This window comes from Mauremys reevesii, linkage group 6, assembly GCF_016161935.1.
Source record: "Mauremys reevesii isolate NIE-2019 linkage group 6, ASM1616193v1, whole genome shotgun sequence".
NCBI classification, from domain to species: domain Eukaryota; kingdom Metazoa; phylum Chordata; order Testudines; family Geoemydidae; genus Mauremys; species Mauremys reevesii.
In genome coordinates this window covers 126,251,490-126,278,265 of record NC_052628.1, presented here as the reverse complement: position 1 = coordinate 126,278,265, position 26,776 = coordinate 126,251,490, and the positions used below count along the sequence as shown (strand labels likewise).

The 26,776-nt window shown below is 44.0% G+C and overlaps 2 protein-coding genes across 7 annotated transcripts in view; one reads left to right on the top strand and one right to left on the bottom strand.

Moving 5' to 3' along the window:
* The first annotated feature begins 14,091 nt into the window (after nucleotides 1-14,091).
* MYL5 (myosin light chain 5) lies at nucleotides 14,092-22,803 on the top strand. The gene is made up of 7 exons (XM_039545469.1): nucleotides 14,092-14,268; nucleotides 14,557-14,664; nucleotides 15,813-15,888; nucleotides 17,344-17,448; nucleotides 19,905-19,983; nucleotides 21,360-21,408; nucleotides 21,790-22,803. Exons 1-7 carry the CDS (start codon nucleotides 14,266-14,268, stop codon nucleotides 21,889-21,891), a joined length of 522 nt encoding a protein of 173 aa, XP_039401403.1. The 5' UTR covers nucleotides 14,092-14,265; the 3' UTR covers nucleotides 21,892-22,803.
* Nucleotides 15,117-26,776, bottom strand: part of TMEM175 (transmembrane protein 175) — a 49,689-nt gene continuing 38,029 nt past the window's right edge. For 3 of the 6 annotated variants that reach the window (XM_039545468.1, XM_039545462.1, XM_039545463.1), the window contains one exon: nucleotides 23,479-26,136. In XM_039545468.1, coding sequence (XP_039401402.1) covers nucleotides 25,476-26,136 — 661 coding nt within the window. In that variant the 3' untranslated portion in view covers nucleotides 23,479-25,475. Of the gene's footprint in view, nucleotides 15,213-22,312; nucleotides 22,460-23,478; nucleotides 26,137-26,776 lie in introns of those variants that run through there. The other 3 variants (XM_039545466.1, XM_039545467.1, XM_039545464.1) reach the window with 3 other exon arrangements.

Here is a 26,776-nt window from a genome sequence, read left to right as displayed (position 1 = left end):
GTTACCATCAAGTGTGTTTTTATTGGGGGGAGGGGGGAAGGAGGCGCGCCCTATGGATTGTGTGCAGGCAGCATGGTTCTAGGGGGCAGCTGGTGTGTCAGACCGTGATTATTGCTTTTATTTTTCATTATTGTCAGTGTTCGATTGAAGAACTGTACGAGAGGAGATATTGCCCAATGCAAGGAACCTGAAAAGCGCTGCAAGTCTCCTCTCGCTTGTGTTTGCTCAGTGTTATCATTATACAAGAATACAGTGCAAAATAGCTTCACAAATAAAAACAGCAAAAAGAGGAGTAATCTCTCTCTCTCCCCCCCCCTTCACCTTTGCAAATTCTATAAAACTTTTACAGAGGCTGTTAACATTAAGGTCACCAAATCTTAAATGCAAGACATGGAATAGCCAGAACATGCAGCTCGAATTTAATATTGCCTTAAGAACTCATGATTTTGTCATGAGTCTTGTGATTTTTGGGGCGTTTCTTAAAGCTTCAGCTGCTGGAGTCAAATGATCACTTGGGAATCTTTAAACAAACAACAAATCCAAAACTAACATTTTCTGGCCCTCCTGGTTGTGGAAAAAACTGAGAACATGAAACAAGCACACCCTGAAGGTCCAGAAACCAGATTGTAAATAAGGAGACTCTGAACATTATTTAAAAGTCTCATGAATTTCTGGGAGGAGATGGGGGCTGATTTCTCAATTGAGTACCTGGGATTGGCAATACTTCAATAGTATAGATTTATAGAAATAAACCAGGGCCTGATTCTGCTCAAACTTACACACTTGCAACACTAAAGCGAACGGCGTTAACTTACATTGGTGTAAATAAGAGAATCAGACCTTCTCACTTAGGCCACGTCCACACTAGAAACTCCAGCTGGCACAGTGGTGCTGCATCTACACAAAAAGGGTTTGCCAGGATGCTACCCAAGCCCAGCAAACTTTTTCTGTTGCAGACTACGCAAAAAAATCAAATTTTGTCTTGCGCTTGTCAAGTAACCAGTTTACTAACATATCTAACCTTGTTAATTTCAGCACACTTAGTTGTGAACTGATCACCGATGCCTCAATGCTAAGGGCATGTCAAGATTCAAAGATCATCTACTTGTGAATTCAGCAAAGAGTCCTGTGGCTCCTTATAGACTAACAGACGTATTGGAGCATGAGCTCTCGTGGGTGAATACCCACTTCGCCGAATGTATGATGTATTCATCCACAAAGCTCATGCTCCAATACGTCTCTTAGTCTATAAGGTGCCACAGGACTCTTTGCCGCTTTTACAGATCCAGACTAACACGGCTCCCCTCTGATACTTGGGAATTGTCCTCTGAAGAGAGGCAGTAGTTTTAATGGTGTGTGGCGGGAGGGAGTTGATTCACTTATATCTGAGGAGCACGAAAGAGCTGAAGGGACTTTGCTCAGGTTTACTGAATTTTTTACCTAAGTTCCAGTGGAGACCAAGCATGGAAAGCTTGATCTGAAAAGGCACAGGATCATGAGCTTGTGAAAACGGACTTTAACTGAAGCCATTTTACCATCTGAGCTACAGTATTTACACTGCAGCCAACGTTGCAAGATAAAGCCAGGGTGAGATGTACTGTCAATAGGAGCACTGCACATGCAGCGAGAAAACACCCCTGGAAGGGGTCACAGCTGAGGGTCTACAGGGCATTTGCTATAACCAGTGCTCAAGACTCAGTGAATTGGTTCAATGACCCCACATTTGGGAAGTGCAGGGGCTCATTTCACTGCAGCTGTAGCAGCCACCAGCCAGTCTCTGCTATTTCAGGAGGGTGAAGTCATCCTCCTGTGCACATGTGCTTACAGCACGTCACATGATCTCACCGCTAAACTCCTGCTGTTGCTTATACACATCATCCCACCCCAGACAGACTCAGCCCAGGGGAACCGTTACAGAGTTCCATGGCTGAAGTATGCCACATTGACTCAGCTGGGGCTGAACCTAGCAACTTTGCTTGCACTGTGGTGGGTTCACCACAATTAGTTACTGACAAACGGCCACACTCCTGCACTGAGGTGCTGCATCTTGCAGCTGGTTTTGAGCTTCATTGCTTTGCAAAGGTGTCAATTGTATACGAGCTTCTCCTCTAGACAGACAGTATGGAAAACTTCCCAGCTTGCTTCCCTATGTCAGGGTATAGGGAATTCAGAGGCCATCACTGGCCTGTGTTGAGATACAGCAAGGGGGGCCACCTTGCTATTAGCATCAGCCATCAACTCAAGTATTACAGACAAGTGCACTTAGCACCACATGGAGAAAGAGGAACCTCCCATCACCTGTGTTGAGGCCAGGACAGCTCCTAGCAGTGTGCAGGCTTGGTCCTGGATGTGTCACACAGGCATGTCAGGCGCCCCCATCCCCCTGGTGTATTTTCTCAAGGAGCCAGGGTGGATCTGTTTCGATGGTGGACTAAGCATGCTTCTCTCTTCCCCTCCTGCTTGGGTGGCACATTAGCCCCCCTTGCAGTGGGTTTTGTTGTAAAGACACATTTAGAGGCATGGGGCAGTTCACACCTCTCAGGGTGGCTGTTTCTGGCCATCTGCTGGCTCAAGCCAGGTCATCACTACAGCCTTCTGCCAGCATGGCTGGATCGGGGGGGTGACCCCTGTGTAACACACCTGTGCCTGCACCAAGCCTGGAGTGCAGATACACAGCAGAACTGCACTGTTACTGGGACAGCTTGTTTCCCCTGCGGCGGCGGGGAGAGTCTGGAATAATCCATGGGGGCAAAGCCTTTCAAGGGAGGGCCAGACCCCAGGCAGACATCGCCACGTTGGTTAGTCTCAGGTCACATTTTCCATCCACTGCCCTGCAGCCAGGAGGGTCAGAAGTGGGATCCCGGGCACTGAAGCCTTAGGCCTGGGTCTATAGTTTGTCTATGCACTGATCTGGCTCTGGGAAGTGAATCAGCCCTGCCTCCAGCATAGACCTGTCAGGCACAATCCATCACCCACATCCCAGGCAGCTCAAAACCAAAAGGGAAGGGAGAGACTTATCTGAAAGGGTCTTCAGGAGACAGGCCACCCTCCAGAAGGAGCAGATCACTGGCTGGGCTCTGGGTCACACAGAGAATCCAGGGGTTTGTCTAAGAGGCTTTCCTCTTAGGAACTCCTAGGCTGCTGCCTCTTCCTGCTTAAATACCTGCCCTGCTAAGCCCAGCTGGAAGCTGGCTGCCTCTAATTGGCAGGCTGAGCGGGGCCTCTGGGGCCTGGCTCCCTTTGCAGAACATTAACCCTTTTCCTCTCTGATTGAGCGTGGGACACATTCACCCCAGTGCTGACACACTCCAGAAGCCTTCTCAGCCCCTGGGCTGTCGTTCCATTTGCTTCCTGCCCAGCAGCCTCACTGTGCGCAAGGCTTGTGTCACTTTTGGAGGTGGAGAATTTCCCCCACCCGCTTCAGTGCAGTGACTCCTGAGTTACCCTGGGGGGAGAAAGGAGAATCCGGCCCCTAATTATGTAGCAGTTGCTGCTTTCCCCAGCAGCGGCTGTTCATGCTGCAGGAGCTCAGGGCTGGGCTTTCTCCCTGGGCTTCTGTTTCCCCGCAGGCTGCACGGTGGGGCTCTCCACGGTCATTAGAAGCAGAGGCCAGTGGGCAGCTCTCAGCACCCAAGTTGCTCCCCCAGAGGACAGAGCAGCCTCCTGCCTCCTTCTGTGCTGCCTGCCCAGCAGCCCCCTTCCTCGCCCGCTCCAGCCCTCTCTGCCCCGGAGCCGCCTGAGAGCGCAGCCAGGGGAAGCGCCGGCCGGCTGGGGGGGCAGCTCGTGTTCCTTCCCTCCTGGGGAACGTTCTGTGCCTGCTGAGAGCCCCTTCCCCCACTCGCCAGGGGTCCCGCACGCTGTCTCCTGCCACAGCCCCACAAGCCAGGCTCTGCAAAGGGGCTGCCTGCCGCCCAAGCTGGTGCCTGCTGCCACGGGAGCCGCCACTTCAGGGCTGGGTAACAGGCTGCCACTACCCCCCCGCCCGCAGTAACCAGGCTGTTAGTGTCCGGTCACTACGTCTGACCGAACACGCCAGGTTCCCTTTTCAGCTGGACTTTCTGGTCAGAAACCGCACACCTGGCAACCCTCATTTCTGATTCTGTGCTAGCAGCTGCGTATTGCTCCCACTGCCAAACGTGGTGCGAGACTCGTATCCCCCTTTTCCAGAGGCGCTTGCAGCCCCACTGAAGCCAATGGCGCTAGGCCGAGTTTCACCCGCAGCGGATCTGGCCTACTCCGCAGTGTTTCTCAAGTACCGTAGCGCAGCCTGGCACTCCGGGCTGGCTGCCGGTGGGCCGCAGACGGCAGGATAGCAGCGGGGAGCTCAGCCCAGCCAGCTCAGTGCGGGGCAGCAGGCATGCAGTGTTTAAAAGGAGAGCAGGGACATTGGACATGGCAGTTTGGTGGAAGGGGGAAGTCAGGCCTACGTGGATTCAGCAGAGGGTGACCAGATGTCCCGATTTTATAGGGACAGTCCCGATATTTGGGGCTTTTTCTTATATAGGCTCCTATTACCGCCATCCCCGTCCCGATTGTTCACACTTGCTGTCTGGTCACCCTAATTCAGCATCTTCTAGACTTTTAAGCCAGAAGGGACCATTAGATCATCTGGTCTGACCTGACTAACAGGCAAATCTCATGCAGAGCTGCAGGGGTGGCCCGCAGTGAGTGACTAACAGAGCTGGGAATTAGAGACGCCAGCTCAGGCCTCAGCAGAGCAATAAGTGTTTGTTGTCCTAGGAGGTGGGTGGAACTGCACAGATGCACAATGGCAAGATGGCTGCCATCTGGACTGCTGCAGAGCCAGCTGTGTGGGGCCTGCTGAAATGGTCATCTTGATTCGCCAGCGTATTACTCCTGCTGGCATGACACATTGGTCAGGGGAGTAGGGCCAGTTATATTCCACCTGCTTTCAGATGGATTCAGAATCCAGACTAAAACGCTGGCTCCTCTGCCCGGTGATCACGTCAAAAGACTTTATTGTGTGGAAGAGAAATTGTTCAGGAAGAGAGACTCAATCTCAGGGGAAAGTGACGCCACTCGGTTCTAAAGATCCTACAGCCCAGGAGAGTTGAGACAAGTCTGATACGTTTCAAGTCACAGCAGACACGTGCCGGGCTCGGTTTCTCAATTTTTTAAATTATTTTTTTGGTTTGTATAAAAGAGCCCATGTTCTAGGAAGATAATTAACATGGGAATTTGTATTTCTTTCCCCCAGCAATTTTCTGGCACAAATCATGTTAGATTTAAGAGCAAAAGCCAGAGATGGGGACAAATGGGGAACAGGGGAGAGAAAAAGGAAAAACAGACAAGAGGGAAATTGTCTGCAAAAATACTGGAGTTAGCAACTGCTCTTTGGTTTCTATCATTTATAGCCACAAAGATACTTTACATTGAAATGAGACCAAACATTTTCATGTGCCTAGAAGAGAGGCTGGGATGTGGAAGGGAGAGAGGAGAAGGGTCTTTTCTTATCATCATTCAAATTCATTCTTTGTCTTGGCCATTTCATTCATCTTGAAGGGATTCACTGCTTTCTTCTAGAGGGAAGCAAGCTTGCCTGTGTCCATAGCCCGACTTCCGGGAGCTCTCCACGACAGCTCTCCTCCGGCCAAACCATCCCACGGGTCTGATTCCACACCCTGTGTACCAGGAAGGGTCGATATCAGGGTCTAGAAGGCAAAGGCCAGGAAGTCTTTAGAACGTGAGGCTGAGGACTAATTCTCCTGAGCATGTGTCACAGCCACCTGCTTGGGATGGAGAAGGAGGGACTTCCCGAGCTAAAACCATGGACTGGTCCAGCTGGAGTTAAAGCTCCCAAGCTCTAGGCTGTGATCGCTCACATCCTCTGTGGCTCAGGCTCAGGCCCCAACCTGTAACATACACTTTCCAGTGGTTGCACCTGCCTTGTCATTGCCGGTGGTGAGCAGGTGGCGTGGCCTTCGCTTATTTTAAAATGACAATGTCTTTTGCACAGTAATGAAGGAGGGAAGGGGGTAGCCATACAGAGGAGGGACTGGGTGACTCAGGGCACTGGGAATGGGGTGCAACCCTCTTCCCCTGGCTGGTTCCCGTTGTGCCGGCCCTATGGAGAAGCACAGGACTCGATTCTCCAGGGACTGCCGTCCAGCCCCTTCCACAACCACCGCTAAAAACCAACAGCCGCTGAGGATCTGGCCCATGTGCTTAGTTCTCTGGCTCTGCAGTGACTCACTTGCTGACATGCGACCTGTGCGTCCTCGCGGCAGTTAGAACATGGGCTTTGTGCTATGAGCACGTGGGGCCCTGTCATCCTGAGACTGCCGACAGCCCGGTGTGTGTATAGGCTGCCCCACCACCAGAGCACCAGGCAACTCCATTGCCCAAGCTAATTCAGGTGGGCTGGGGAGTCAGGAGAGCTGGGTTCTAACCCTGCCTGTCACCTCGAGAAAGTCACCGCCCCTGTGTCTGGTGTGTTTATATTGCAAACTCCTTCAGGAAGGGCTGTTACTGCCAGGGGTGTGCCTGGCGCTTAGCACAGAGCGGCCTGATCGCATCGGGTGCCACCGGGTGCTGCCGTGACACACGTTGTAGGAAGAGATTTGCTGGACAGGCTGATTAAAAACTGCAAGATGAGAGGGAAAATGCAGAGACAGGAGGGGGAAGCTATGGGGAGCAAGAGGGGGATTCTGGAGGGAGAAGAACAAAGCCTAGATAATGAAAGGACAGAAAGCTCAGCCATCTCATGCTGCAGCCTCTAGCCTGGCAGTGACCCGCAATGTTGCACGTTCACCGGCAGAGGGCGCTGCTACACAGGCCCGAGCACACTGTAGCTAGCAATGACAGCCTTAACCCAGAGGCCTTTTCAAAAACTTTTGCTGCATTTGAACAACTCCACGTGTTTGGGGTCAGGTTGGGACAAGTCCTTACAGAGGCGTGTGCGTGTGCGTGTGTGCAAGGAGACCCTGCTCCTGCCATGCCAGGCCCACGCCCGGCTGCAGTGTAGGTCTTCAGGTATAGTGAGGCGTCGCGTTTTGGAATATCATACAACATCCCAAATATACTGCTATGTTCCTTGAGCTGCATGAAATGTTCTTCAACTGACTGTATTGCACAATCTAGCACTTGGTTAAAGAATTCAACTTTGAATTGTTGTTTGGGGTCTCTTATGGGATTATCCCGTGCCTTGTAATTAAAATGTCGTCTTCTTCGGTGACTCTTGTATTCTTGAATGGGTGGGAAAATAGCTTCAGTGTGAAGTTCCTCTGCCAACTTCTGTGCACTCTTGAGAATGTTTTGAAATCCCTCATCTGACTGGTAAGATTGTAGGTATGACTTTGCTTTGTGCAGTTGTTCCATTGCTCCAGATATATCAAGGTCAACACTTGCTCACAACATTTATTTCAATCAGTATGTCATGCCACAACACTGAACCATAAAGAAATTTGAAGTTATGTATGTTTCTGGTGATTCCATTTCCCTCTGCCATTGTTCTCCCACAAACAGATCCTGTCATGGCATTATCCTCCATAATGGCAACTATGACATCATATATCTTCCCAATTTGGTGTTTGATAGGCTTTATCCCCTCCACTCGACTTTCCTATCATGTGGCACTCAGTGGTTTCAGTGTCAGAGAGGATGTTCCCAGATGTTGCTTCAAAATTTGCCATTGATGAGTTGATGCAGAGAAAAATACATAGATGCTTTGAATTACATAAAAAAGTTCAGCAGCCTCACTAGAAGCTGATGCTGCATCACTGACCACCAAGTTCAATGAATGAGAACTGCATGGGACAAAAAAAGCTTGAGGTTTTAACTTTCGAATCCATGTCTTCGCTCCTCTGTTCTTTCCTCTCATGTTGGCACCATTATCATAGCCCTGACCTCTCATGTCAGCTATTGCAATTCCCGTAACTTCCAGCTTTTTAAGAAGTACATTTGTCATACCAGCTCCTGTAGTATCATCAATGTCAATACATTCTAGAAAATGCTCTCCTATAGTCACCATTGCAGGGACATTTTCACTAGGTTCTGTTTTTGTTACAAAACGCACCATTAAAGTCATTTGTTCCATATGGCTGATGTCAGGTGTGCAGTCCAGAATAACAGAGTAATATCTTGCTGACTTCAGATCTGCCACAATCTTCTGTTTGACTTTTGTTGCCAGTAACTGTATGATCTCATTTTGAATTGTTTTTCCAAGGCTGTGTGTGTGTGTGCGTGCAAATTTCTTGGGCGGTGACTCTTCTTAGATGCTCCTGGAGTACAGCATCAAACTCAGCCATCAGCTCCACAATTTTAAGGAAGTTTCCATTGTTTGGCACATACAGCTGATCTGAAGTGCCATGCAGTGCTAGGTTTTGGGTAGCAAGCATTCTCACAATGGCAATGAGCCTTTTCAGAACATTTTGCCAGCAAAGAGACTTTGATGCAATCTTCTCTTGATGCTGATCACATATGGTGGCCTTTAACCATAGTCTCATCTCAAGCTCTTTCCAACTATGGAATGCTCTCTGGTGATTTGCTGCCTTCTCATGGCATGATATATTTCTAGCCAGATTGTTCCAGCCCTTTGTTCCTATAGAACCCAATGTGGCTGGAACATTAGACTGGAAGAGTTTGCAACAAAAACAGTATGCAGCATTCTGGGTTTTTGAGTACATAAGCCATGGACTCTCCACTTTGTCACCATTGGGGATTTCACGCCAGTAATGTGTTGGATGGAAACTTCAGTTTTCATTGTCTTTGGGGAACATGAAGTTTTTCACTTGCTGTGGCCAATGCAGTACAAGGAAGTCCCTCAGGCTACTGCTCAGGTGGGTCCAAAGTCCTGGATGATCTAGACTTAAGGAACTAAACTCAGCAGCAGCTGTTTCACACTCTTCTCTGATCTACACTTTTCTTCAGGAATGTGCATGGTTCCATCCATTTGAGATGGGAGATATGGATGCTGCAGTAGCTGCCAGGTCACCTGCACTCTAACTGGAAGATCAGGCATCTCCTCACCACTCACATCCTCACTGGCGCTGGAAGGCTCACCATGAACATTTGTGTCTATGTATCTCAGGAGAGCTCCTTCCTGCTTAGATAGAAAAGCTTCCTTTGCTTTCTTTCTTTTTCTGAATGCTGCCTCAGAGGGGCGTTTTCTTCTTTCACTCATGACTGCTGTTCTGTGCCAGCTAGAGTGGCTCTCAACACTCAATTGAAGGGGACAAATAAGCAGGCTGGTAGCAGGGCCTGAGTGAGGGAAGATATCAGCGTCTTAAGGGCCTAACTGGCTCCTACTACTTCAGTTGACTGTCTGTTCTCCTCAGGTAGGTTCAGGGAAGCAGCAGGAAACAGGAATTTCCCTGAGAAGCGGGTGTTAATCAGTCCAGGCTCCTGGGGGTGCTAAAGAGGTACATAAGAGGCTCCTCCTCCTACTATTCTCTCTCCCTGCAGTTCCTGCTGCTTTCTGTTATTCCCTCTCAACTTTTCTCCTGACTGCCTGTTATGTCTCTTGTACCCTCCTTCCTCCAGCACAGCACTCCACCATCTCTGTGCCTGTAGAGCAGAGAGAATACATATGCACCAACAGCAGACACAATTTTCTACACTCTGGGTCTAGTGGCGCCTCCCCCGCCAAGTCTGGCACCTGAGGCGGCTGCCTCAGTTCGCCTCATGGTAGAGCCAGCCCTGCCTCCCCCAACACCCCACCTGGGCAGACTTACACATGCAAGTGACACACACACCCCTCACACCCTTGCCACACACACACCAGAGTCCCACCCCAACACAATACCCCCCACCCCGACACTTGCACATCACACACACACGACCTCTCATGCCTCCACATATGTGTCACACAGCAGTTTTGAGCACTGGCCTTGCAGACATTTCTGCTGTTTAGCACATTTTACCCAGGCCCTGAATCCCACGGAGGCAGTGGCCACCTCTGCATTGCTTATCAGTCACTCCCCTGGGCACCTCTTCTGTGCAGGGAAAACCACAGAGGGCTTGCATCTGACAGATGGTGTGTGTGCCAAGGACACAGAGTGCAGGGTCCTGAACCCTGTGTGGGTTACAACCCACTTACTTGGTGGTGTGTGCAAATAAGGAAAGGTATATTCATAACATACACAGAAGGGTACCGTGTCACATAAAATGACCAGATTTCCAGAACTGCATCTGCAAAATGGCTGAGAAATTACATTACTGAATGGTGGCCTCATGTAGTAACAACCAGCAGGTATTTTTTATTCGTTTATTTCTATTTACCTCTACACTCCTTTTATTCCATATGAAAGAAATTCAAGGTGACTTTAAAATATATATAAAAACCTGTTTCTGAAGCAGGGCTGCCCGGGGGAGAGGGGGGGCAAGTGGGGCAATTTGCCCCAGGCCCCACAGGGGCCCCCATGAGAATATAGTATTCTATAGTATTGCAGTTTTGTTTTTATAGACGCCCCCCCCCCCCAAATTGCTTTGCCCCAGGCCCCCTGAATCCTCTGGGCAGCCCTGTCCTGAAGCAGCTCTCTTAGCTCGAATTACCAAAGGTGTGATGACAGGCTAGAACAGTTAAGCTCTGTTCCAAATGGCGTTGAATCTAGAGGTGCAGATGAGCGAGAAAATCAGAAAAGAATGTATGAAATCCATCTACAGAGATTTTTATTTAAATGACAAACAAAACATGTTTACAAGTGTTTCCCTTTGGTGCTTACTCCTGCATTGTGAACTACTAACAGAGACCAGCATGGCCGTACAGGATATCATTAATGTTAATGGGATTCCTCAAGACTATAAACACCTGTGGTACTAGAGTCCATTGCAGAATTGAAGTATAACTTACATATGGTGGAAGGCACATGTGTATTATAAGAAAGTGTAGTATATTAGAAACCTTTTTGTGTCTTAGCAATCCACATTATCTGTGAAAGAAGCAGTCTCTCACATCTCATCTCTTAGTAGCAGAGGCAGCTGCAAGCACATTTGCTAATTATGCTGTATTCTGATAGTCTCTGAGGGCCCTAGTTTAAGGACTGGTGTGTTATCTTTAGATTTTGCCATTCCATGCTTCCTGCTGATCCAATGTAAGAAACTATTTTTAAATAAAGGACTCTTAAAAATCATCTCACTATACATTCTTAGAATAGCTTGAGGGAAAGCTAGACTGATTACATAGTTCCTTGCACAATTTCATACTAATTATGTTAATTAAGAACAGATAAAAGCAAAATGTCTCTCATTAACAGTTACTTTGGATCATTTATATTTGCATTTTAAAAAGCTTTATCCTGTGATTTCTAGGGAAATGTTCAGATAGCTATATTAAAATATACAAAACCCCTACAATTATGCATTTATATCTACAACTTAATTCTAAATTGTTTCAAGAGGCTCTAATGCGTGCTGAAATGATATTTTTATAATCTTCTTTATGCCTTTTTGTTTGCCTTTTTCAGACCACGGCTAGAATAATTTTAATATTTTCTGTGCAATGGGTTGTGAAAGTCAACTAAACAGAATAAGAATTAATTAGTCCTTCGTTGTGAGGCACTATTGGAGTCCTGCGAATTAGAGTTCCCATCTTCAATACAGCACAAGTTAACCATACCACACATAACATTTCTTTCCCTTTGTAAGCTTATGTCTTCAACCTGGCTGGAAGTTCAAGCTGTTTTTATTAAACTTCTTTTACATATGTTTATTTAAACTAACCTGAGTTTAAAATGGAGGCATCAAATCACATTTTTGCATAAGACAAATTTGCAACCTATTTGTGTGTGTGTGGAGGGGGCAATGTAAGTTATTTACATGATTCCTTGCTCACTTTTGAAGATAATTCAAAGGTGAGCAAAACCTCAAGGGAGCAGCTGCATTCTCCCATGGTGGTGGCAGCAGACCTGATTGTCTATTGTACTGCACCCTTGTGTAGTCATTTTCATGGAGCACTGGTGTAGATGACGAACAACTTCAGGGCAATGGCAAATCAGGCTCAGCATTTCCTACTTCTGTCCCGTAAAACAAGAATAAAATGGTACTTGATGAAATTAAAGCGCAACAAGTTTAGAAGGGATAAAAGGAATGACTGCCACACATAATGTAGAATTAAGCTGTGAAACCCTCTGTCAGTATTGTTGCAACCAAATTTTTAAAAGATTAGATATTTTTATAAATAGGAATGGCATCTGCAGCTATTTAAACTAGATTATCAAATCAAAGAGCTCTCAATGAGTCAAGGCATAAGTTGGTCACTAGCTAGGTTCAAGAAGAAATATTCCCCCTTGTGGAATAGATTATGTAGTTAAATGAAAGCACAAGAACACATCTTTCTCTGAAGCTCTGCCATAAATCACTGAAAAATAGTGGGCTAGATGGACAATTGATCTGTTACTGTTTGACAATACCTATGTTCTTCACCGTGTACACAGCTTAGAATGTCCTGTTATAAACTGTACCCTGGATGTGCTGCAACTTTGGTAAAATTCAACTTGGTTTTTCTCCTGTGCTCTTGGGAGTCAATCCTCAGTCCATGAACCAGCCTGAATAGCTGGGCTGGCTGTAGGGGAGGCATGTGGGGAAAAGGGGAGCTTGTCCCTGTCACAAGTCTGCAGAGCTGCTAGGGGAGGCTACTTCAGCCCTCCTCGAGACAAGAGCTGTGGAGCATACACACAGAAACCAATCCTGTCACTCCACCACTCTCAGACATCCCACCCTGAGTGATCATGCACATGAAGCCTCTGCTGACTCAATTCCACAAGAGAGATCCGTGGCCTTTAGAATCCACCCCTTCAATGGAACAATGGAACTGCACTGCCGCAGAGGCAGGGGCCTGATTCACTCCTCGCATAACATAAGAAATACTAATATTCACAGTACTGCTTTTAAAACCTACTGACAAAATATTTAATAGTCAGATCTATATAGCTTTACTGATATCTTGAGAACAGAGCACTATTCTTTTTTCCCCAATAAATATCAATACTAAGTTTCCAGTAAAAATAAAGGTACTGGCAAAATTAGGCAAAGGTCAAGTTATGTATAAAAATATCCCCCAAAGCACCCGCTGTAGTGAGAGGACATGGATAACTCTCTAACCAGTAATTTAATTATTTCCCTTACTTTTAGATATTTCCATGCATAGAGTTGACACACTATTTTGATTTCCAGAGTGTGTTGGTGAATGCTAACTAATGATAATATAAAAAGAAATTCATTTAATTAACTGACATTTCACAGGTAATTTCACACTAGGCTGAGTTCACTCAAAAAGCTTGGAAATGTGAATTGCATTTATCTTTTATGAAAGGATCAGTTTAGCTGCAGTCATGATTCTTTTATTTCTCACTTTAAAGTTGTTTCACAAAACACACTAACCTCTCATGGAGCTATGACTTGAATTTGTCAGCATGATTTTTAATGACAGTACTATATTTTTGAGCTCCGAGGGTAGTGCTAGAAATGAAGTTATATAGTTTACATTTAGTTATAATTTTGAATGTCTTAAGATCATTTGTATATTTGTGTGTTGTATTTGTACGATTAGTATGTATTTTGTGTCCGGTTTGTTAGTTATATGAGAGAAATGGGAGCGGCGCCTTCAAAAATATGGTTGGCGCAGGTGGGACATGTGAGCATTGTGTGCTCTGTGTCGAGAGGTCTGCATGTAGCTTGATAGGAGGGAAGGCTTAATTTGCAGGAAACTCCCCCATCAAAAAGTCAGAACTCAAACAATTAATTTATTCAAAAATAAAAGTCCTCACTGAAGGTGTATGGCATGACATGATTATTTGTTTCTGATAGCACCCGCAGCAACTTGCTGTATCTATAAATAAACCATTCAAAAGATAAGGAATGCAATAGATCTGAAGGAGGAAAAAGGTAACATTTTTTCCAAAATAATTATTTTTAAAGTCTTTTAAATCCCATATCTCTGCAATTAAGAAACACATATATTTAGGAGAATCCAGAGAAATGTACCATTACTGAGTACAGCTGCTGTGCAATGTTATGTATAGTAACATCATAGTGTGCTACCATCACTATTTTAGCTCTTCATCAGTAATCTAGACAGCAGATCACTTAAGGAGATTTCAAGTATAAGTAACCGTTGTTTATCCACTAGAGACCAGGGGATATGTTGGAAGTCTGTCCATGTATGGAGCAGGTCTTGTGAGCCAGAAGTTTGACATCTCCTTTGGGACATGCTAGCTGCAAAGATGAACCCCTCCCCTCCCTAGGAGAGGCACTTTATAAAGTAAGATTCCCAAAGACAGCAAGGCACAGCAGCTCTCTCCAGTAACGATGGTAAGTTCAACCTTGTGGGAAACCGTTGTTCAGGGGGGAGACCAGGGCATTTATCTGCATGATACTCCTAGGAAAAGGACTATGGTTTGAAGGAGTGCATTGTGTTTGCAGTAATTTTGAAATCTGAATGTTTAAGAGTCATATCTTAGCAAAGAAAGAAAGTTTTAACTTATGTTTTGCTGATCTTCAAGTATTAATTGGAGTGTGTGTTTCAGAAGAACAATGGAGAAAATGATATGTTTATTCTTTCCCGGTGTAGATCAAAGTTATTCTTTCATCTCTTTTCAGGCTAGCAGAAAAACCAAAAAGAAGGAAGGTGGTGCCAAACGTGCTCAGAGAGCATCTTCTAATGTCTTCTCCAACTTTGAGCAGACACAGATCCAAGAATTTAAGGAAGTAAGACAATATAAGGCGCATATATATATATATATTTGAATGAGACAGGTCACAGGTACAGAGTTGGGACCATATAGGAGCTCTCTCTCTGTGCATATATATTGTTGGGTTACATATAATTAGGGACAGGTCACAGGTACAGAATTGGGACCTGAACTTTTCAAAGGTTGTACATGTTCAGAAATGGGGTTCTAGCCAGCTTGTTATATATTCATGAACTGACTTAGAGTTAAACAGGGTGAGATGGATTCTGGTCTGTGCCTTTGGTTCAAACCCCTCTCCATATAATATGAGGATATCGTGTGTCTTTGTCTCTGCCAAAGCAACAGTTCATATCATGTGCAGTGGTACTTAATTTATGGCTTCAGCAATGCACTTAGTTCTTGGTTGGGAGTAGTCTTGTGCTGTCCTATCTCCACCAGAGCAACCAGAGCACAGATCAGTCACAAAGGATGTTCTATGGTACCTTACACACAGTGCTCAGCAAGCAAATATGGAGTGGGGAAAGGCAGATGAGCCAAGAAACAGGCACCGCATGCGTCTTCTCGCTGTCAGCAAAAAGAAAAAGTTAAGGAACAGGAAAGAGTGTTAAATAGAGTCATAGCCACAATACAATCTGAGTGAACATGCTCAGAATATAATATTTGTGTCACATTGTTGTATTACTATGCAATAATGCTGAGCTGCGACAACAAAACACAATGTCTAAACATCAGTGTGACTGTCTTATGGTTCTGAGTCTGTTCAATGATCAAGTAATTCAAAGTTGAGTAATATTGTTCAGGAAAATATTCAGCACCCTAGTAAAAGAGTTGTTTTAAAAAGAATTCATACTCACTTTACACTTCTTATTAAAAGAGAGGGATTTGCAGTTTAAAGTATGATTGAGAGACAAAACCAAACCATCACTTTTTAGTAAGTAATGAAATGAAAAACTGAAATATGACAAGTAAAAGCTTAGCAGGCTGGGCATACACATTTTTCATGTAACTTTTTACTAAAGAATGTGTATTTACTGTAAAAAATAATAGGAACTACAGTTCCCTCAGTTCAAACTCGTATTGAACACAGGTTCACATGAAGCTTTTCTAAAGCTATAACTGATAAAAACATGAATATATTATGTGCATATTCACTCTGTCATGTAGGCTTTCACATTAATTGATCAGAACAGAGATGGATTCATAGATAAAGAAGACTTGAAAGACATCTATGCTTCTTTGGGTAAGTACACTAGAGCAGAGATACACTTTGCTAATGTATACTTACTCACTTTAAACTTGTAGTTATATGTGCCAAGTGGTGGATTATTTAACACTGTAAATATTTGAATTTGTAGACCTGATAGAGACAGAACATACCCAGAGCTCCAGAGACCCAACACATTTTAACTTTGGAAGCAGGTGGGATTGTAAACTGAATTCTAATTTCTCAGTTTGCTTCCGTCTCTATTAGGCCAAATCAGCCCCCCCGAACTTTGAAGTCAAGATCCAGTCCTAATTTCTATCAATATGAGATCTTTTAGACAGTAAATAGTAGGGAAGCAACCTGATGCAAATGGTGCACAGTATTTTTTCAGATAAAAATACAGTACAGTATTCTACAGTAATTTCTCCAAACACTGTATCAGGATTATGACAGTGTCACACTATTAGTGCAGAAAATCGAAGGTTTCTTTTTAAAGTGTTGAAGTATTTTAGGACTATAACTCCCACATTTTCCATAATATTTGAGCTCTACTAACCCATCCTTAGAACCCCCCCACACTTTAAAAAAGAGTGAATTAATGTATTTTACGGCCAGAAGGGACAGCTGTGATCATCTGGTCTGATTTCTTGCATGACACAGGCTACAGAACCTCACCCAGTGATTCCTGCATAAAGCCCATAACTTCTGATTGAGCTATAACACCTCTTCTAGAAAGCTATCCAAACTTGATTTGAAGACTGCAAGTGATGGAGAATCCAATGTATCACTATCTAAGTTGTTCCAATGGGTAATTACCCTCACTGGCAAAAAATATTGCATCTTCTAAATTTGTCTAGCTTCAGTTTCCAACGATTTTTCTGCTAGATTAAAGAGCCATCTGCTGTAAGGAGGAAAGTCTTATGAAACTTGCAAGCATGTATTACCTAAAACCAGTCCATTTTGCATACTCTCTTTTGAGCCTCTTCTGTTTTTTTCTAGTTTACACCTGCAGGTCTGGTTGGTGGTCACGCCTCCATTAGTGGTGCCTCATGTATACATTTTCCCCATAATTATCCTGTAATTGGAAGGAGTGATTTGTACAGCCATACAGCTTTATCAACTCCTTTTGACAGATTTTTGCAGATCTTCTTTTCAGAAGCCAACTACAGCTATTGAAGTCCATCCCCCACCCACTACAATGAGATTCCCTACATTTGGCCAAGATGGACTTTGTAGAGCATTAGAAGTGCTATGGTTCTAAAAGTCATTTAAAGAGGGGATTCTGTTGAAAGAATTGTAGAAAGTTACAAAGCAAAATGAAGAAAATAAGAGGAAAGCTGTATTGAAATGGTTCAAGTATTTTAGGGGGGGCAATCATACAGCTAGTACGTGTTAGTGAAGGTGCCTAGAACCAAAGATAGGTGCTTTGTCTATTATAACTCTAAACAGTATGGCTATTTGTACACTGAGAGACCTGCTCCTTTAATTTAGGTAAAACAAATGTAAAAGATGAGGAGCTAGAATCCATGCTCAAGGAAGCTACTGGACCCATTAATTTCACAATGTTTTTGAATCTCTTTGGAGCAAAGTTACTTGGTGAGTTTCATACTATCTATATCAGGGGTGGGCAAACTTTTTGGTCTGAGGGCCACATCTGGGAATAGAAATTGTATGGTGGGCCATGTATGCTCACAAAATAGGGGTGTGGGAGGGGATGTGGGCTCTGGGGTGAGGCTGGAGAGAGGTTTGGGGTGCAGGAGGGTGCTCCAGGCTGGGATCGAGGGGTTTGGAGAGCAGGAGGGGGATCAGGGCTGGGAACGGGGGTTTGGGTGTGGGGAGAGATGCAGGCTCTGAGCGGTGCTTATCTCAAGTGACTCCCGGAAGCAGCAGCATGTCCCCTCTCTGGCTCCTACGCGGAGGCACAGCCAGGAAGTTCTGCACGCTGCCCCATCCGCAGGCACCACCCCTGCAGCTCCCATTGGAGCATCGAATGAGGCCATTGGAGCACATAGGAGCTGGAGCAGGGCCATGACGCGGCTTCTGGAAGCCACGTGGTGCATCTCCAACCCTGCGCCCTGTCTGGAGCACCAGAGTGGGGCCTAGCTGCGTGGTGCAGCTCCTGACCCAGCGCCCTGGCTGGAGTGGGGCAAGCCCCAGATCCTGCTCTCCAGAGGGAGCTCACAGGCCATAGGTTGCCCCCCCCCGGTCTATATATGCCGTTATTGAGAAGTTCCTTAGGGTGTGTGTATAATACAGACTTGTCAATCTCAGGTAGACTTAGAGCCACCGCATCCTCACCAGGAGCACTTCCACCAACAGAAGCGGGGCAGTGTGGGGAGCTGAGAGCCAGGGCACAGCTCTGCACAGTTCCCCGACAGGAGTCCAGCTGTCCCTCAGGCTTTCAGCTCCCCACTTCCAGCTGGGAACAGGAGCAGCTGCCTGGGTTTCTCTACTCCCCACTGGGAACTGGGGGCAGCTCCCTGAGCAGGGCAGGCACAGCCAGCTGGGAGCAAGGAACTGGGGGCAGCTGGGCTATAGCTATCCAGCTTTCTTTTCAATGGCACGGCCATGGAGCCATGACATTGACAAGACAGGCAACAGCTCATGTAAGGAAGGCAGTGTAACTACACCGACGTGAGCCCTGTGCCTTTAGTGGAGGTGGAGTTATGTCAGTGGAGTAGGGCACTTACATCGGCCAGACAAGGCTCTAATGTGTACACTGATGTAATTAGGTCGACATAAGCTGCCTTACGTCAACCGAACTGCGTGGTGCAGTAGACCAAGCCTTAATCTGAACATCCCATATGTCCAGTTCCTTTTTGAAAAGGCTTTAATCATTTACTTCAACTTTACTTCTCATAGAACAGTCTCAAGGTTGGTAATTCTGAATGATAGTCAAAGCTCACCTGCATCAGAGATGTCAGTAGGTATCTGTCAATTAAAATGTCTAGGCACATAGCAAGAGTAAGTCCTTACTCCATGGCAATTATGACATGTATTTGAAAATGAAATTAGGAATTAACATTGACGTGGTCCAGCTGACATCTGCTAGAGACCGTGTTCTAACGTGAGCTCCAGTTTTTGCTAGTAATTCTTTAAGGTTTTGTTCTTACACTGCCTGCAGAGAAATCTCTGTGAAACTTGTAATGCCATTTTGAGACCCTGGCAGAGCTTGCCCACCTATAGGGCTAGATCTAACTTCTCCCTAAACTGTCTTGCCATGCAAAACTCTCTCCAGAACAGACCCGTCTATCTCCATTGTTGTTCCTTGGCTGCCACTCTGCTACTATAGCCATCTACCTGTTCCCTGGGGACTTCATAAAGCCTGTCAGGCCCTCCCCCCACACCACACTTTACACCAATGCAACAGCTCTACAGAAATATATAACAGCAGCAGGGTTCTCAGCACTTTTGAAATATCTAACCAATTACTGAGAAAAGTAACGATGGACTTGAGGCTATTTTTAGCTACCTATTTTTTTAAAAAAAATTGGCCTTGCAACTCTAATTTTTATTCTTATTATTTACACAATAGAATTTGCTCATGTGTCTTAGGATTTCAGACTGATTTTCAAAATAACAATGTAAGTATATTGTTCCCTGACTGCAAATTATACTACTGCCTGATATTGCAGAGCCTGCTATAATTCAGTGAAGTCAGATTGACCACTAAACATGTCATTTCTTAAAGGATCCTAGACTAATTTGCATCCAAGCAGACATCCTCCATTTGATGTCTCAAAGAGGATGTATACACACCTACTATTCAGAAGAGACAGTCTCCCCCTTTTAAAAAAGTCTTAAAAATTTCACTCCCCCTGAAAATTGCTGTCAGCTCCATTTATTCCAACAGAATCCGAGTATGTTCTCTCATTTTTTTCCTCCTCAAGCACACCTCTATAGCTATCAAATGTTGTTTTGTGTAGAGACAGCACTTCCAGTACCATAGAACCATTGTACTAGTGGGCCTGAGTACTGTTTGTGTGAAAGATTCCAACCAGGGGGAAGTGTGGTATCAGCTGAGCCACATGGGCATCTGTTATTTTCTGCAGGTATGGATGGGGAAGAGACCATACTAAACGCATTCAAAATGTTTGATCCAGCTGGTAAAGGACACATTCACAAAGACTAGTAAGTTTACTTCTATGGTTATTATCAAGCCTATCAAGAATCATGATGGGCACATTGCAGTAGGCAGTTGAGATCTAAGTATTTTGGATTATATTGAGTATTAACTGATAAATTAACAGGTTTATTCCTTCCTTTTTCAGCTCACTAGCTTTATAATTTTCAAATTACTATATATTGTTAAATTAATAAAGTGCAGGAACAGAATGCGAGACGAGAGTAAATGAGTGACTTTGTAATAATGCCCAGGAAGATAATTACTGGTGCTTTTCCCCACTAAGCAAACCAGATACCATTGAAAAACCTTCTATTTGTCAGAAAGTTATGTGTTCCACCTATTTGTACAAGTGGACAACATTGAATTAAACTGTTGTATATTGCGTGACAGTAAAACTATTAAAATAGTTTTCCTGCAGGGATAGCGCATGGCAAGTGTACTTTCCATTCTCCTTTTGTGGGAGCATGCCAGAGACATGGTTTGTTTTTTAAATATTAGCCTGCATATTTGTTTGCATACGAAGCATTTTGAACTTTTTTTTCCTGATAGTGTGCTTTGTGGTGTATAAACCTGAGACAAGTGAACTCCTCAGTCCCTCCCGCCCCCCCCCCACACCATATCACCCCCATGCCCATATCCTCCTTTACATCCTTCTTAATTCTGCAAAGGGCAGTAGCATGACTCATCTAAGGATGCTTTCCAGCCAGATGCAACAGTTCTCTTCTTGCTCCAACATACAGGTGATCCTGCCTTGTCCTTGCTAGGGCTTGACTGCACACTGTTTAGATCTGTATACCTAGTTAAACTGGTACAAGCCCAGTACAAATTGCTATAGCTGCATGCTTAAGTGTTTATATCAGGATAGCTTGTGCCTGTCAATTTACAGGCACAAGCTAAACCAATATTAGCCAGGTTTAAACCAGTCTCGGAATAGCCACACAAAGTTGGACTGTTTTAATTACATTGGTATTAAATCGCACCGTTAGTTAAGACACTACAGCTTTGTACGTAGATTGGACCCAACTCCAGACCTAAGGAATGAGTAGAGAACAGCTGATGTGGAGTGTTAGGACTCACTCTACCCTACTTTCTGCTGAAAGGACACTCACTGCCCTTCCCAACTGGTACCTACTGAGCTAAAACCGCAACTGAACAGTGTGCAGGTGTTAGCCAGTTGGGAACTAGCCAGCTGTCTGAGGGAAAACAATTTAACTACACAGTAAATAGAATGGTAGTAGAGGTTTGTTTTTTCTATAACTTTAAATTTTCCAAAGACAAGGTTGCAAAATAAAGTATTCTAGAATTATTTCATTGTGAGGAACTGTGCCTGTGCTAGCCTTACTCTGATCTAACTAATCTTCTCTCTGTCTGTTTTAACTAGCTTAAAACGCATGATGATGACACAGGCTGACAAATTCACTGCTGAAGAGGTTTGTATACTACTGTATCTGTTTATAACAGTTGCTTCCTAGAAAGGCAGCAGGACTATTCTGTTATAGAAGTTTAAAATAACCTCTCTTGGATAAGGGACATGAGTGTTTTGAAATCCTTTTACACAGTGGCTTTAGGAATTACCACTAACCCCTTGTTACAACATTCCCATTGCAGAGGCCTACTGAATTACTAGCTAACAGAGCATCATCTGTTTGAAGCTGTTAAATGCTCTCTATTCATTTTTCAAAATAATTCAGAAATAAGAATGAGTCAGTTGCTGCAGATACTTGCTTCCATGCTGGAGTTTTAAGTTGAAGGTTGCTAAAACACTGCTTTGGAAAAACATAACATTGTTCTTTTCTTTTAATGCTATACAGATAGACCAGATGTTCAAGAGTTCCCCTATTGATGCAGCAGGAAACTTGGATTATAAGTCTTTCTGCTACACTATCACACATGGAGAGGAAAAGGAAGACTAAAGAGCACACACTTGTTAGTTGTACTAAATTCTCACATTGGGCTAATAAATAAAAATGGAACTACATTTTTTTTTACCCAGCTGTAGTGATGACTCAGTTACCCACTGCTCATGCAATTTAAAAATAGCGATGTCCTAGTCTCCATTACTTTGGAGTGCCCATGGTGAAAACTGCATCTTTTACCATGATTTTTCATAGCAATAGTTTTGTTTTAGCACTAACTCCATTCTCCTTAGCTCACAGCAGAGGCATTTCATTTCAAAGTTATTCCAGGCAAAATAGAACAGAGAAAGATGTGCTAGCAGATTCTTAGAAAATGCAAACAACCTACGAACAGGTAGCTATTAATGGCATCTGCCTCTTTGTACACTGTGATAGGTAATTATAAAGGTGGCCATCGTTGTGGGATGACAGTTGCATTACGCAGGAGCAGGAGAGAAAGAACATTTGCAGAGGTCAATCACACATTGTTATTGCTTGTTCCAGGCTGACTATTTTGCTTGTTCCAGGCAAATGATGATGTTCTCTGAAGCAGTCAGTATTGCCAGAGCCACAACTTTCATCTTCCCTGGAAATGAACACACAATCCTATTTGTAAACATTTTCACCTCCAAGAAATAACGACTTTTTTACATGGATTAAAAATGGATAACATTCTTTGGTACAATCTTTAATTCTGAGTTGTCCATTTTCATTAGAGCAAAAGCAACATTTATAAAAACAGTTAAGAGTGTCAAAAAGAAATAGCTGTAATCCTTACTGATTTGGGGTAGAAACCTGCTGTAAAAAGGTGGAGTTTAAACTGTCCCATCTGCTTGACAGTCATGGAGTCCACAGTTCCTGTTCATTTGAAAATGCAGCTTGTTTCATCAGAACTTACAAAAAGACATGTCAGACCAATCTAAAGCCAACTCTTTGTACACTTAAAGGAACTTTCAGGTCAAGTTTGTCCCCAAATGTAGGGGTTTGGAAAATTAAATTGAACCATATCTGAATGGCTAATTTGAATTGAGTATTGTGAACTGGGTTACAAGTAGAAAAATGCTCTCTGTGGAAGAGACTCTTAAATCTTTGTTAGCCACCACTCTTCCAATATAATTGGAGTTCAAAACAAAGGTGTTATTTTATCAACATGATTATGTCTGGCAGTGAGTTTATCTAGTTTAATTCACTGCTCTTTCAGAGCAGGAACAAAAACTGTAGGACATGCTGCATTGGAGTGCAGCTGCTTATTTTTCATACTAATCTTCAGTAACAGCCAGAGGTTAGGGGTCTATTACAGGAGTTGGGGGGTGAGGTTCTGTGGCCTGCAATGTGCAGGAGGTCAGGCTGGATGATCACGATGGTCCCTTCTGACCTTAAAGTCTATGAACCTAAACCATTTTATCTTTCAACTACTAAATCTAGCCTCACAAGAGAATCAGGATTTTTTCAAATTTAGTGGTAATGTTAGCATCAAAGCTTTACTGAACACATTTTCTGCACTAGACCAGGTTTATATGCCCTGCTTCCTCATCTTCTTAGATCAAACTCTCCCTCTAATGCATAAGTAGACCTCTCACTTAAATCCATGAGTTCACAAACATGTAGGATTACATGGCTCCAATTTATTTAACATCATTGGTGACTAGAGACAGTTTGCTGAAGGGGGAACAGAATGGTTAAAGGAATATAAAAAGCACCCTACAGATTCACCCTCTGGCCAAAACACATCAGTATTCTAAGTAGATTTATCTCATTACAGGAATTAAGATTCCAGTCCAAAGGTGCTAAAGTTAAAGATGGAACAACAGTATTTTTCAAGAAAATAAAAAGACATATTCCTAATACATTGTTTTAATTGTAATCATCAGGTTTTGATTTAATCGGAACAGAAATACATTAGATGCCTTGAATTTTAACTGATCTGAAATTATTACAAATACAAATATATCAGTTGCATAGCAGCAGTAAAACCGATGAGAACAAAGAGAACCAAAACTGCTTTTATCAGCTCTCACACTGAACAGCAATATGCAACATAATACACAACCCCACTGTAAGCCATTCACAATAAACCAGGTACAAACCCCCCCAAACAAACTGATATTCCCTAAGATACAACCCTTCAGAATAAGGTGCATAATATCAACTGCTACATTTTGGTACTAAAATGCACTGTACTAAAAGGAGAGGTGCTTTCAATGCAATTTGAACTGGACTAACTTTTTAAAGCGGTTTTCAAAAAGATTTATTCTGCTTATTTGCTAAAGTATTTTTTAAGAGTAAACATGATTCCTCACATAGTTTTAACTAGAGCAGAAGTATCAGGCACAGCCCTTTCACAATGCAAGGTAATGACTCTAGCCAAGAGAAATACGTAGCCTGCAGACTTCTTCAGGGGAAGGTGTACCTGCGGCACATGGCCCAACGTAACAACTTTGTTCCACACACAGAAGAGGGTGGGGGAACTAACAGAAAGGAGTTCCCTTCCACCTAGGCACTGTAACTCCTCCTGCTGGGTCAGTTCTCTGTTCTCTCCTAGAGCTGTGCAGCCTATGGCAGTTATCATATTAACACCCTGGGCAGCCTCTAGATAGGGAAAGGGTCAACTCTCTCACATACCTAGGAATTAGGTTAAGAACACCAGCTGCATGCTCCCAGTGTCCCCTAAATCATGTTTCCAGCTGCAGACTGTTGTCGGGGAGTTTCCCCTGGGGACTAATAGGATAGTGGAGAGAAGTGCAGAAACTTCTTTCACCTCTGGCTGGCAGCTTTGTTTCAGAGCTGAAGACAAAGCTACTTCAGGTCCCACAGCTCTTAACATTCTTCCCAGGAGGAGGTGAATATGGCTGGTTCACACCCTGAAATGATCACTATTCACATGAATCCCGTCATGTTAAGAAATATTTTTTAAAAACAATAACCTATGATTGACTTCATGAATTTGTGTTTGTGTTAGGGTAGTCTGTAAATATTGTGTATGGGCCACACATTCCCTTCCAGCCTGCACATGCTCAGCAGAGCAACCCAAAAGACAAGCAACTTTTGAAGTGCAGCCACAGGATTGGCGACTTTGTGGAAGAGCCCGGGAGGAAAATAAAGGGACGCTGGCATTCTACCTGGGGAGGACAAAGGTTTTTTGAGGATTCTCCCACCTGGATGCTGAGAGGGAGTCTCCTTCACAATTTCCAGCCTCCTCCCTCCGCCTTCAATAGCGGCACAGTCAGCTTCCAACCATTCTGCTGGTGATTGCCATGTTACTGACTTTCATAATGTATGTCAGAGCAACAGGTTAATGCTGCTTATCTTCTGATCTGTTTCTAGTGCATCATCGCTGCAGTAATGCTTCAAGCAGTACTTTTTCCTTGTGGGTAGTCCGTTAAAGAGGGAGATCCTGCTGTTCTTTGGCTCCTCCACTCACCCAAGTAATAGAAATACTTGTATTTCTAAAGAAAGGGACATGAGATCCTTTAGCTAAACATTAAAGATGCCCCAGTTATGGCCAACATAGACTTTAGGATAGACCAGTCATCTACTATGTTAGAACAACACAAGTTAGAATTAGAAAGATTGTTACAATTTCACACGCGCTGCATGGAAATCTATGAGAGTGTTTCAGCAGGAGACAAACATGTTTCCTCTTCATCTAACACTACGTTCTTCCGTCTGGAGAGAGACAACATTGACTTAATTGCCAAAGAAATCCTGACAAGGATGCGCAGGGCCAGGAAAGCAAATGGGACTACAATCTGCACAATGTGAAAAATCGCTGTGCTGAACTTACTTAACAAGCAGGTTAGAAAGAATGCCCCAAGGCTGACACACGGGTAGAGCGCAAGCTTAGCAAACATAAAAGCATGTTCCTTGCCCCCATACCTCGCCAAAGGATGCAAGGTTTCCCTTTCATGGAACAGAGCTGTGATCCATATAGCAAACTGAAAGATGCTGGCAAAGAAAGTGATTACACAGCTGACCTGAATAGCTTCTACTTCACTGTGAGACTTCTCTGCAAATTCACTGGTCAGCTGGTAAGCGAGAGGAAGCCCTCCAATGAAAGCCAATGAAAATGTGTTGAGCAGTCCCATAAATCGAGTTGCTTTTGTTATGTAAAGAAAGAGCGAGTGGTGGACAAACCAGAGAAGACCAGTTGTTACAAAGGAGGCAAAGTAGGCAAGGAAGTTTGGTCCATATTCACTTAAAGCTTCAGTGAGGCGGTCATGGAATTTGTCTTTAACTTCTTTGGAATCAGGGACATTGTCCTCACTGTTGAGGAAAAAAAAATATTTTAGTTTGCATATTAGTGGTATAATGGTGCAATCTGAGAGCAGTAAGCATGTAGTTCCACTGTGAAGAGTAACTATGAATAGTATCATAGGCTTCCCGCTTTATTGTGCTTCAGTGATCCCCCAGCTTACAAGTTAAAAAGCAATTCTTTATAATTGACTGCGCTGCAAATTCATCCTAGGATCTGAAAGCTTCCTGGATCATGTAGTATCAGTACAAAGTTCTCCAGCAGAGCTTCATTATCATTTCTGTTGATAATACAAGAACCAGAACAGAATTCAGCTTCCTAACCCTTTGCCTGACAGAGCCAGCATCTGACTTTCTAAATATATGGCTACATCGGCTTTTCCAAACATCTGAGAATGGAATATGTGGAGCCTGGTATAACTGAATTAAAGAGAGGCAGGGTTTATTGATTCACACATGGAGAGGCGAGAAGAGTTCTTTGTTAATAGTTTGGTTGTATGATTTGTTTACATAAGAAGATTGGTGCAATTTTTTGTATAAGTCAAAATAAAATAAGTCCATTCTCTTTCAACACCTGACAACATATGTCCCCACATACAGCTCCATGAGGACTTGGAAGACCCCAGTTCAATTCCCTGCTTCACCACAGACA